Consider the following 14,311-nt stretch of genomic DNA (forward strand, 5'->3'; position numbering starts at 1 on the left):
CTAATTCAAGGTAAATATATGATTTCTATACAAATATATAGAAATCTTTCAGTGGAAATTATTCCACTCCAAGATTCAAGCTCAGAACTTTTAAGATTAACATCATTTGCTGTCGTTTCTCCGGCTGTAAGGATGCTAAGTTTCATTCTTCACACATTTTCAATGTCTAGTAAAAGCCTTCATTGATTCTGATCAGATGGATTTAAAGACTGCTTCCTAAAAGTTATTAAAAAGGTATTAAGTTTGGGGAGATTTCATAAAAACATTCAGAAATAGGAATGTTAAAAAGAAAAAAAAAGCAGGTTCATTACAGACTGTTGTATTTGAAAAAAAGTTAATCTGTATGCTTTATAACAGTATAAAATTATACATTGGTTTAAAAATACTATGGTATAATCCTATAAAATCTAATAGAATATGAAATTTTAAGTACCTCTTTTTTAATTAAATATTAATTAGAAGAAAATTCTACTCAGTTAAAACACCATTGTACTATTTATTTTTTTATACAAGCAGAATGCAGATGAACAATATTTCAATTCAATCACACAGTTTAGTATAAATATAAAACAAGACACCCCTTAAGCATTTTAAGTAACAAATTAAACATTTACATTTTTTACTGTGCACTGAGGCTTAACATTTATGCTGCTTCAAAACCAAAGTAGAGCCTCAAGGGAAGTCTCTCCACTGACAAATTAATACCTTAGAGAACAGAGCTGAATGGTGGCAATGAACTCATTTGTTCCCCCAATAATGAAGAATGACTTTTTCTTTACCACATCTGTGACTGTTGCTATGGTGACTCAGACTTACCTCATTGCTTCTCGGAGGGCTCCTCGCTCACCAAGAGTCGTGTGCTTGATGTCATCAAAATTATTCTCCAGCTTCTCGCAATTCTGTAACATATTAGAAAAATGCATTAATCCTCCAACATCCTGAGATAAAATTATATCTATGCAATTATGTAAAAATATAATTGATTATATTGATTATGGACTCAAAAAATATGTACACCACTTTAATTGGGTAGGATTCATTAAAATTGACAGTGTGAATTCAACAGTAACAAAATAAAAACGTCTTATGATACAGCTGTCACAGAATTCGTCTTATCAATTTTTGAAAATTGGCTAAATAGGAGAAATGAATATTATATAAACATAGTACAACTTCTAGAGTTTTGAAGTTAAAAAATTAGTTCTCTAAAATAATCTGAGTATATCAAAACCAACTGGAATTCAAAAGAAAGCCAATAAAGTTTGAAATCATATTAAACTGGATATGATAAATACTCAGATTTTAAAAAATTAGTATTTACTGCAAACAGAAAGATAAAGCCCAAGCATAATATAAAGCTCAAACATTTTGAAATTGATCTTTAAATAACACATATACAAACTGTTCACAAATATACATATGCATATATATTTGAAAATAAATAAGTCCAATCATTAAAATCAAGTGACACAGTATCAGGCTCTTAGCAATACTGGACTGAATTTTTTAACAGATTTTTAAACATTTTAATAATATTTGTATATGTAAAACTAACTTAATCTTACACGATCCTAATAAGTCATGAGAACATAACGTACAAGATTAAATTCTAGCCTAAAAAGTGTATCCATATGAATCTTTTGGCACATTATATTTCATATATAATTTAGTAGTACTTAGGTAATAAAATAATTGGACTTACATTTTAGTTAATTTAACAAAGAAAAACTAATATAATTTTAAACATTAGTGTGCTCTGTTTAAATTGTAAATAAATATGCTGGATTTTACAAAAACATAGAATTTGGATTAAAAATATTCAGTGTGTAAGTATTTATTAATTGAAAACCCATTAATATATATATATCAATATGATCGTGCTTTGATTTTTTTCGATTGGCCAAATTAAGGCAAACATTCTTTTTAACACAGAGGCATGTTTTATAATGAAAGTCTTGAAAAATCACAAAATTGTACCTAAAATAACTTGACTTGTGATAAAAGTCCTTTTATGGATATGTAAGTAGCAAATATCTCCTGCTCTGTGTCTTCTCTTTTCACTTTTTAACAGTATCTTTTCATAAAGAGAATTTCTTAGTTTTAAAGAGGCCCAATTTCTTCTTAGATACATACGCCATTTAAAAGTAGACATTTAATTTTCAAATACATGGGATTTTTATATATCTTTGATATTAATTTCTCATTTAAATGCTTTCTTTTCTGCAATCATGCTCTGTGTTTTTTCAGTCTTCAAACTTTATTGAGGCTTTCAATGGCTAAGCCAAATATCTCTCTTGGTAAATGTCACATTGCACTCAAAAGTATGTGGGTTATTTCCAAATATCTTTTATATTGATTTCTAACATAATTCCCTGGTGATAAGAGAACAGACTATGTGTGATTTCAGTACCTTCATACCATGAAATTTTTGCACCTTGTCCTTCTTTTATGTCCCTGAATATGTTCCAGCATCTATATTTAATCTATGGGAACCTGAATAGAATTTGTATCCTACTGTTGTGCCAAAATTATATAAAACTTAATGATCTCGAATTGGTTCATGGTGCTTTTTAAGTCTACTATATCCTTTTATGGAGAAGGAAATGGCAACCCACTCCAATATTCTTGCCTGGAAAATCCCATAGACAAAAGGCCTGGCAGGCTATAGGCCATGGGGTCCCAAGAGTCGAACACGACTGAGCAACTAAACCACCACATACCCTTTTACTTTTCTGTATATTGATTCTATTCATGTTTGAGAGTTTTATATTGACACTCCAATTAAAAATCTTAAATTATCTACTTAAAAATTAGTTACAATATATAGTGGAACTATACGCAATATTGTTCTGTATTTTCCAAGCCTCCTGTAAATGTGTTATCATACATTCATAATTTTAAAAAGGCCCAATTTATTATTGCTTAGGTTTATGATTAGTGCTATTTTTGTCCTATTTAAGAAATCTTTGATTTTCCTCAAGGTTATAAATATATTTCATTATATTTTTTCCACAAAGCTCTATTATTTTCATTTTACATTTAGATGAATAGTTCATCTGGAATTGATACTTGTATATAATATGTAACAAAATCACACCATATAGGTCAGTGATTAGATCAGTACTATTGATTGAAAAGACCACCATTTCCCATCTTTCCCATAAAGTAAGATACAGTATACATGGGATCTATTTCTGGAGTCCATAATGGTCAACTGTTTAATTTACTATTCTTGTGCCAGTATCACACTGCTTTAATGACTTATATCTATAATAAATAAAGAATGCCTTCATGAAAAAAAGATAATTCAGTGTAAAATGGGCAAAAGATTTACACAGACTCTATATAACAGAGACACTATATACATAGACACTATATAACAAATAACTAATCTTTTTAAAAAATGCTCAACAGTATTAGTTATGAGAAAGATGCAAATTTTAAAAATGAGATATCACACACATTTTGGAAGAATCTAAAATGAAAAAGATAGATGATACAAAAGTGCTTTTGTAGTTTAAAAACTAAACTGCAAATTGTTATAACCACTTTGTAAAGCTTTTTGGTTGCATTTTCAAAAGCTGAACATTCATGTCTGGGAATACACTCAGAACAAATATATATTATAATATGTTCACCTAAAGTCATATACAAGAATGTTAATTGTAGCACTACCAAATTTTCCAAAACTGTAAAAAAAAAAAAGTCAAATGCACATAAATATGGAACATACAAATCAATTGTGCTATATTAACACAGCCGAAAATACACAGCAATGAGAATGAACAAACTATGACTATGTGGAGTAACATGAATGTATTTCACAAGCATTAAATTAAATGACATACAAAACAGCACACAGGAAAATTATTCCACTTACATGAAGTTCAAAAATAAACAAAGCTATAGTGAATATTCCAAAAATAAGAAAACAATTCCATTTATAACAACATAAAAAGAATAAAATATTTCTGAATGTTTAACAACAACAAAAAAAATCCTAAGACTTGGGTACTGAGAAGTACGAACATCATGAAAAAATTAAAGGCTAAAATCAATGGAAAGACATCCTATGTTCATGGATTAGAAGACTTACTATTGTTAAGGTGTACTACCTCCTAAATTACTCTAAAGATTTAATGCAATTCCTATCAAAATCCCTGCTGACTTTTTTTTTTGCAGACTTTGATAAGCTATCGTAAAATTCCTATCAGAATATTAAGAACATAGAATAGACAAAATCTTCCTAAAAACAGAAGAGCAAAGTTGAAGGACTAATACTTTCTAATTTCAAAAATCACTATAAATCTACAATAATCAAGACATATATCCATACACACACACACATACAAATGTTCACGCCAGCATTACTCACAACGGAAGACAAAAAGTAAAAAAAAATGCAAGTCAATAGAATGATAAATGGATAAAAAATATGGTATGCCAATATAATGATATTTCTATTCAGATGTAAAGTTCTGGTACATGATGACCTTTAATAACATTATGCTAAGTGAAAAGGCCAGACATAAAAGGCCACATTGCATCAATTCATTTATATAAAATGTCAGTACAGGAATATCCATAGAGACAGAAAGGAGATTAGTGGTTGCCAGTGGCTGCTGAGAGGGAAGGAATTACTGCTAATGGTAATGAGGTTTCTTTTTGGTGATATGAAAGTTCTGATATCAGTGACAATCAGTGTGCAACACTTTGAATATACTAAAAACCACCCATTTATATACACTTTAAAAGAGTGAACCTTATGGTATATACATATATCAATACAGCTGTTATTTTAAAAATAGGCAATAATGTATGGCAAAACCAATACAATATTGTAAGTAATTAGCCTCCAATTAAAATAAATAAATTTATATTTTTAAAAAAAATAAATAAATAAAAATAGGAAAGACTAATCAGTTGGAAAGCAGTGTGTAGTGACTACAAGAGGCAGAAGAGTCTTCTAGGGCACTGTTTAATTCATTTTGTGAAAATTCATGGACCTGAATACTTAGGATCTGTTTACTTTTCCATATGTGATACTGCAATAAGACACTTTTAAAAGATAGTTTGAATTCTGGTGAAGGAATCACAATGCAACAGTATTATCACTACTGTGTAAAAAAAAGGCAGATAAGAAGCTCAAAGTATCTGACATAGTAAATGTTAGCTATCAGCTAATAATGAAATAACATTTTATTATTTACCAAAATTCTGTAATAAAGATCAAATTCATGTAACTTACCCTGATAAACTTTTGCTACCTCCTTAACTAAATTATAGATGTTTTCTCTATACAGTGATAGTCTTAAAGAATGACACTTATATGACTATAATTACAAAGATAAATAACCTAATTATTGAAATAGCTTGGCTTTGAAGAACACTCCCAATACTTCTGAGATAAAATTTATAGTCTGGTCCTCTAAGTTAGAAATCAGACTTTTCCAATCTTTTGCCTAATACTGGATATCAAGGGAGAAAAGCAGGAGGGGGTGTAAAGTTTAAACTGTACAGATCATAGTGCCATTTCAAATATTCTATGGGAACAATAATATTTTTAAGAAGTTTTACATTTATAGGTGTTCAATGCAGCATTTTTATGACAGTAAAATATCGGGGAGGATTCTAAATTTTCAATAATGAAAGAATGGTTAAATAAAGCACTTTAAATTTAAAGGATATTATGCATTAATTACAAATGCTGTTTAGGTGGACATAGTTAATTATATTTAATAGTTAATAATATTTAATAGTTAATAATATTGAGTACTTTTTTTAAAAAGACACTATTGAACTGAATATATTATATGATACAATCACAATTATGGAAAACAAACAAGCAAAGCCAAAAAAGACTAGCAATGAAACATTAACTCAGATTTTCTAAAAATGTTAAATAAACAAGGACATCATTTTACTTACAGTTTTCAATATTTCCCAAGGTTTTTGTAATATGTTTACTTTTTTTACTTCGAGATAAAAAAAAATGAAGAGATTTTTTTTTAAGTTTTGGAAGTATTTGTATATTCTATATTGAATGTGCTTCGTAAAGTAGAATACAACAAAATAATAGATAGCAACAAAAGAAATTTAAGACAGAACTTTACTTTTCCAATATTTGTTTTTTACATTAAATATGACCTTGACAAAATAAGATTTCTGCCTCCTCTGTTTGCCAATGAGTCATGAAAGTTCCATTATTTCAAATTGTCCAAAAAAAAGTTTCCAATCAGTTTTATTTTTTAAACCTTGCACTCCCCAAAGAGGTATTAGGATGTATAGAAAGCAGTAAAAGAAAATAGTCATGTAATAAAATCAGTTACATATAGTTGCTATATTTAACCTACTGTGTACAATTGCTACTCAAATAATGCCACTTGAATGCTACTTAAGCGAATACATAAAAAGACCCAAACATAATTACTTGTGATATAATATTTGCAATGTACTTTTTGAAGTTTCAAATATTCAAACTTAATAACAGATGACTAGCATCTATTTATGATTTTAAACAGACTTCATGATACAATTTTTAGAGTTGCATAATATTCCACTGCATCCGTGTGCTATTACTTATTTAGCTAATTCCTTTTTGGTTTGATTTGTTTCTTTCTAATGCTATTACAAACATAAAACAGGAATAGATGGATGAAAATGAAATACAAGCTTAAAAGTATTAAGAAAAACATAAATATTCATTAACTTGGATTATTCCTTCCAAATAATTTTCCATCCAACTCAAAGTGGTTTTATGTTAAATATATTGAAAATGCATGACTATGGTAAAGTTAATACTCAAATTCAGGATGACTGATTCTAAATCTCATTCTTGTTGTTTCCCAGTTCAACCACTGATGGAAAACAATGTGCATTTTCTTGGTGGTCATATGATTATACTTATTTTTTTCCAGGTTTTCCATAAACCCAACACCATCAATTTAAATGAATCACTGCTAAAAGTCTCACATTTAAATCTTATATTGAAAACGTTTTCATAATCTCTTTCAATCAAACTTTACCAAATCAATACGGAAAACTGTATCTGTTGCTTCCTCACAGGTGGCTTATAAATCAGATGTGGAAATAGACACTTCTATTTAGTAGTTAGGGGCATATTTTTAATAAACCAACTACTTTGAATATATATATACATAAACACAAAGACATACATACAAATATGTTTGCTAAATGGAGTCATTTAACAGAAATAAATCTGTACTTTGACAAGGTATTTTTGTTTTGCATGGCTGGTTTTCAAGACTATCTTAGAAACTTTGATTTCACCAACAGGGATTAATGAAATCAAATAAAATTATATCTGAATCCTTTTATTTAAAAATAATTGTCTTCAGTTAGGTTACTGTCTTTAAGACACGCTATCTATAGGACATCTGAGATTTACTCATTAAATCTAATGGAAAAGCTAGAAAGTCACACTACTGTAATTAAGAGAGAATTTTAAGATCTCAATATACCATTTAAAGTAACTCCCTAGACCAGAGCAATAATGTCCAGGGCAAAACAAGTCATAGATAACAAATATTTTAAGGCAGCCTGCCACAACCATGTGACACAGCAGCTTAGACTCAAAAGCAAACAGACATAGTTCACAAAAATCTCTCATCACCTCAATACCCATTTCTCAGTCCCTTGGAAAAAACCGTACAATAAAATGTCAAAAATAAAAATAAAAAATAAGCTTTTATCATTTCTCATCATTTAAAATCATTCCAAAAGAGTAAATGTTAATCTGATCAATTTTTGGAAAAGGTCAATTCACAGTAAGATCTATGTATAGACAACTATTCATAAACAGAATTATTGTGGAAATTTTACTTTTTCAGATTTATATTTAAGAAAATTATATAGATAGCTTCAGAATCTCCAATGAGTCTAGATGTTAGTACAAAAAAAAAATTTGCCTCCTTTCTATGTGGTAAGTTAAGAGCATGAAGAAAAAATACTGTTTTGTCTGTTTTTCTTTTGGACCTGACATCCTTCATCACCTTCCTCCTCTTTGCAATCTTCACTGTAATTTTAAACTTTATTTTGGCCACCACTGCTGCAGAGAAACAAGTTCATGAAGAACTTTTAAAAAGAAACTAATAAAATTACTAGATTTTGAGATCTTAAAGGCCTATTCCTAGCATAAACAATACAGTGGAAAAAGTACTTGACTGTTTAATTTTACCAGCCACAGAGATAGGAGATAACACTCTGCTGAAGACAGAGAGAGAGAATTGGACACAAAAGCCTAAAGTAGCACCACTGAGCTCATTGTGGCTCCAGGAATTGAGGACAGCCAAAGACCTCAGAGCTGACTGAGAAAGTGTTCCAGAGCATCTGAAGGGATTTCTTCAGAAGCCTCAAAGTTAGATTTTATCTGAAAGTGGTTAAACTGACATATTTTGCCATGAAGTGCAAAGAGAACCCAAAGTGAGTGGCAAACATCAGAAATGCAAAGGCGGCGCTGTTTCACAATCCCTGAGTCTGTACAAAGCTTACTGTGCCCAACAGAATGAAAAAAAAAAAAAAGAGGAAATAAGTGAGTGCTGTAAACATTTAAACAGTCTAAGTGTTACCTTCACCAAAAGTACCTCTAAGTCCTGAGGAAATCAAATCCAAGGCTTTTTTTTTTTTTTTTCCCAAGAACAATATATGAAAGTACAAAAGAAGAGATACAAGGGTTAAATCTAATTTAGACAAATGTCAGTCTTTTTCCAGAATCAAGTTAATATCTCAAGAAACTAGCATCTTTATATATTCATCCTCTCCATTAGTAAATTAAGCATCAGAGCCACTAGACAAGGGGCAAAGAGATTCACCGTCATGTCCACTATCAGTAACATTTTCATAAAATTAGGGACAACTGTAAGTAAAACGGAGCCAACATCCTCCTATCAAAATCTATTCTCAGCCCGGTGCACACAAGCATGTACCTAAGAAAAATTACAAACCTATTTTTAAGTAACAAATAACTTAATATTTTGTTTACTCCAGGATAAAATCCTGTAACTCAGATCAGTACTTGAACCCCCACAGTCTTTTAAATGAGATCACACACTTGGTCTCAAGATTTAATAAAACTCAGGTTCTTAATATCTCATTGCAGAAAGAATTCAGTGAAAGACAATGTGATAGATAAGAAGCAGATTTATTTAGAGAAAAATACACTCCACAGACAGTATGGGCAATCTCAGAAGGCGAGAAGCCCCCCAAATATAGCATGGTTAGTTCTTATAGGCTTAATAATTTCATGAGCTAATGAGTGGGAGGATTATTCCAAACACTTTGAAGAAAAGGCAGGGATTTGCCGGAACTGAGCCACTGCCCACTTTCTGACCTTTTTTGGCTGGTCTCAGAACTGTCATGGCAGTGATGGATGTGTCATTTAGCATGCTAATGTATTACAATGAGCATATAATGAGGCTCAAGCTACACTGGAAGCCAAATCTCCACCATCTCAGTCTTAGTTGGCTTTAACCAGTTTTTGTCATGTCCTATGGCCATGCCATTCTTTTAAATGTTGTACCCTGCCCTCTTCCCTCCTGTTTCAAGGGAATTTTATATGTAAGTGTAGGCTCAGGCGGTAAAGCGTCTGTCTACAATGTGGGAGACCCAGGTTCAAGCCCTGGGTTGGGAAGATCCCCTAGAGAAGGAAATGGCAGTCTACTCCAGTACTATTGCCTGGAAAATCCCATGGACAGAGGAGCCTGGTAGGCTACAGTCTACGGGGTCACAAAGAGTCGGACACAACTGAGCGACTTCACTTATCCCAGAACACAATTTCAGGCATAAGTAAGGCATAAGGGACTTTCCAGGATGTAAAAACTTTCAAACAGTTCTAAAAATTACCTTGCCCATGGTTGATGACTGATACTTCCTATTTTTCAAGGGCCTCATAATTTCCTTTGACCAAGACAATTGCATAAGAAAGCTGCATCCATCACAGCAGAGGAAAGATGGACCATCAATTTTGTAGGAAACAAGGAAGGGAAAGGCAAAAGTATATTAAAAGGAAAAGGGGACACACAGAGAAAATGAACAAACTACTCTTCACATTAGAAAGCACAAGAACAAGAAAAATCAGTGATTAGTAATAAAACACTGGGACAAAAAACAGGCCTATTAGCCTAAACACCATTGAGCAAGTAAGTGGGAACACACAGGAATAATGGAAGGACATGAAAGTATTGCATTTAGTGCTGACCAGACATCCCATTTGCTACAGTAGGCAAAGGTTATCTCTACTTAATTAGTAGGAAACTGGAAATCCATACCATCAACCAGGATAAATGTTACAGTTTTTTGGCATATAGGGATGTATTATCGTAAAGTAGTAAACATGAAGGGCTTACTCTGTGTTATACACTTTTCTAGGAACTTTACCCTTTTAATCTGCACAAAAATCATTGAGCTGTATATATTACAAATGAGGAAAAAGGTATAGGGAGATTAAGGTAAATTGCCTACGGTCATATAGCTAGTAAGTGATAAAACAGGGATTTGAACCCAGGGAGTCTGTCCTCAAAGCTAGACTCAAACCCCTCAGACTGCTTCAAAAGAGTAAACTGAATAAAGTGACTATAATAAAGTTCTGAATAGGTCCTCCTCTAGTTTTCCATTGTTAAATTTAGATGCTGCACTGGATAGTAAAGTGGGGCATAAGTCCATACACAATACTGACTGACTTCTTTCTAGATGTGCTATACTTTATAATGTAGGGAAAAAAAAGGAATCCAGTATACATGTTTAGGCCAAATTAATATCCATAAATATTGTGCATGCAACAGTCTGTATTTGGGTCTGTGACACCACTGTGACAAATATAATGAGCAATTAAATTCCCAAGTGCTCAGATTTTGGCAGCAATTAAAGTGGAAACTAGAAACTAAGCATCTAAAAGAACTGGTTCTGGTGGCCTCCTGCCAAATGAATCCCCACGGGTTGAGAGAAGGTCTAAAGTTTCAACTGTGATAAATTTTACAGTGTTTTATATCTCATCTGTTTTAAGGATTGTATAAAATATAACAAAACAAATGAGCAGAATATCAACAGCAACCTTGGGGCAAAGTAATACACAAGAATACCTCTCAATGCTGACAAATTTAAACAAGATCATTGAATTATCTTTACTTAAACTAAACCAAGAAATAATAAATTCAACCAAATATCTACTAAATCACAGGCTGGATAGGACAGAAAAGAAGCAAAAAAGTTAGCAAATTACATTATTGAATAAAATAATTGATGGTATTACCATATAATTTAGTTTCTATAAGGACTACATTTCCTTTATGAAATAATCACAATAACCAGAACTAAATAAATTGAATCTAAAATGTATATATTAACTTAAATTTTTTAAATTAGTAAATTAATTTTAATAAATGAGGAAACAGTTATATATTGTTAAGGTCACAGAGAGTTAATGGCACAGCTACTAGAACTTTAGTGTCATACTTACTAAATAACAAAAGCTGAAATTAATCAATTAAATTTCAATTTAAAAAAAAGAAATTTGAAAATCTACAATTTTTTTAGGCATCATACTAAGCATCAGGGATATAAAGTTGAATAAGAAAAGACCCTCATATTGATCACAATCCAATGATAATATACAGAAGGGAGAGGAATTAATTCTCCTAGAGTAGAGATATCTAGGTTCATGACTTCTAAACATGTCTTTGAAGCGATTCAAAATTTTCCAGATTAAGAGGGCTTCCCTGGTGGCTCAGAGGTTAAAGCATCTGCCTCCAATGCGGGAGACCTGGGTTGATCCCTGGGTTGGGAAGATCCCCTGGAGAAGGAAATGGCAATCCACTCCAGTATTCTTGCCTGGAGAATCCCATGGATGGAGAAGCCTAGTAGGTTACGGTCCACGGGGTCACGAAGAGTCGGACACGCCTGAGCAACTTCACGATCACGTTCACGTTCAAGAGGGCTAAGGAGGGGCGAGAGGGAAAGGTAGCAGAGTTGGCCCTAGCCCCGGACCTTGGCATCATTGTCTACTGGTTATATGTCCTTAGGCAGGGCACTTAGTTTATCCTGAGCAAAATACACTTGAACCTCCTAGAGCTGTCAGCCTAATTAGATGAGGTAATGTATGTAAACCACTTAGTACACTGAACAAATAGAAGGTTTTTAATAAACAGAGGAAGCGAAGGAAAAAAATAAAGAGGAGGAAGAGTATCTATGAACCCCACCATAATACTAATGGATCAGATGTTATGGAGTGAGGTAGAAGAGAGTGCACTTTTCATGTTGTCCAAGTGATAGTAATGAGTAATAAAGCAAAATAAATACAGTCTTTATGGGAAAAAAAAAAACAAGACTTTTAACTTTTTGATCATAAGATCCCTATGAGAATATAATGAAAAATCAAGATCCTTTTCTCCTAAGAAAATGGTTACTGTTTAGTTACTAAGTAGTGTCCAACTCTTTTGCGGCCACATGTGACTGTAGCCTGCCAGGCTCCTCTGTCCATGTGATTTCCCAGGCAAGAATACTAGAGTGGGTTGCCATTTCCTTTTCCAGGTGCTCTTTCCTGACCCAGGGATTGAAGCCAAGTCTCCTGCATTGGCAGGCGGATTCTTTACCACTGATCCACCAGGGAAGTCCCTTAAAAACTTAAATATTCACAAAGCAGTCAATGCAGAAGGTGTAAGATAAATGGGTTCAATCCCTGGGTCAGGAAGTTCCCCTGTAGGGAGATATGGCAACTCACTCCAGTATTCTTGCCTGGAGAACATGGACAGAGGAGCCTTGCAGGCTACTGTTCATAGGGTCGCAGAGTCCAACACAACTGAAGCAACCTAGCACCAGCACAATATGCTATGTATACAATTTCAATGACCAATGGATCTCCTGAAGCCCATCTTTGGTCCTATGTCTATGTGTATCAAATTTTAACATCAGGAAGCATGATTTTGCAATGGACTTCAGTTCAGTTCAGTTCAGTCGCTCAGTTGTGTCCAACTCTTTGCGACCCCATGAACTGCAGCACGCCATGCTTCCTTGTCCATCACCAGCTCCCGGAGCCCAACCAAACCCATGTCCATTGAGTCAGTGATGCCATCCAACCATCTCATCCTCTGTTGTCCCCTTCTCCTACCCTCAATCTTTCCCAGCATCAGAGTCTTTTCAAATGAGTCAGCTCTTTGCTTCAGGTGGCCAAAGTATGGGAGTTTCAGCTTCAACATCAGTCCTTCCAACGAACACCCAGGACTGATCTCCTTTAGGATGGACTGGTTGGATCTCCTTGCAGTCCAAGGGACTCTCAAGCATCTAAGCAATGGACTTAGATAACATAAAATGAAAGCTACTATGTTGTCCAAGTAAACTGAGAAGCAAGGGGTCCAATAGCTGGCAAGTTTCTATTGTTTGATAATAATGCTCAGTTCAAGCATTCAAATTATTAATAAAAAATATGATGCAAAAGTCAATCTTGTTCCCAAGCTAATAACAAAAGCAAGTCATTCACTCATTCAAAGTTTATTTAGATTCTAATACATGCCAGATATGTAATAGTCACTGGTCACTAAGGATACAAAGGCTTTTTAAAAAACAAAAACCTCTTCATTTAAAAAAACACAGAATCAATCCAATAAGGAAACTGTTATCAGGCAAGTATGTCCCACATCCAGTGGAAGAATCCTTGCCATACATTAATCACATATTACTGCGATCGTTACAAATCTCAGATGACTGGAAGCCAGCAGGACACCATATTTTGAAGGACTCACAGGGGATTATTATCAATGAGGCTGCAAGTTTTATGCAGGCAATGATAAATTTATATTTCAAAATCTGAACAAGATAAGTAAAACAGCACGCTCTGAGTTATACCGCTACAACTCTAAGGTGATTTAACATTGATTAATTTAATTATTTTCTTTAGGCAGTAAGGTAAATAGGGAAAAGGTAATACCAGTGCCTAATTTTTTCATGTAGTTAGAAATTCCTATGGTCTAAGTTTTTACAAAAAAATGAGTCAATTAGATGAGCTTACTCTTCCAGTAAAATGTTGCTTTAAATCTTGGCACTCATCAAAAAGCCTCAAAACTAACCTCACTGAAGTTCTTTACAGAAGTAAAAAAGTAATAACTATATTCAGATTTTTTAAATTCCAGATGAATATTCTAATACCAATATGTGATTTCCAGTTCTAATCAAGAGATTCATATTTCAATAGATAATTGCTTTTCCCTTTGGTACATCTTAACTAGTCTAATCCTTTCAGTGAACATTAAGACATAATCATATTTAGCTAATGTCATTTCACTAACGGTGGCCAGCTTACAAT

The 14,311-nt window shown here is 32.8% G+C and overlaps 1 protein-coding gene across 6 annotated transcripts in view; it reads right to left on the reverse strand.

Moving 5' to 3' along the window:
• The window catches only part of DPYD (dihydropyrimidine dehydrogenase), a 930,457-nt gene that overhangs the window by 809,172 nt on the left and 106,974 nt on the right, over positions 1-14,311 (reverse strand). For all 6 annotated transcript variants that reach the window (XR_009599787.1, XR_009599789.1, XM_004002217.5 and 3 more), the window contains exon 3: positions 817-899. Coding sequence is in view for 4 of the 6 variants with exons in the window: in XM_004002217.5 (XP_004002266.3) it covers positions 817-899 (83 nt within the window). In the remaining 2 variants the exon portion in view is untranslated. The remainder of the gene's footprint in view (positions 1-816; positions 900-14,311) is intronic.

This window comes from Ovis aries, chromosome 1 (genome assembly GCF_016772045.2).
Source record: "Ovis aries strain OAR_USU_Benz2616 breed Rambouillet chromosome 1, ARS-UI_Ramb_v3.0, whole genome shotgun sequence".
NCBI lineage: Eukaryota > Metazoa > Chordata > Mammalia > Artiodactyla > Bovidae > Ovis > Ovis aries.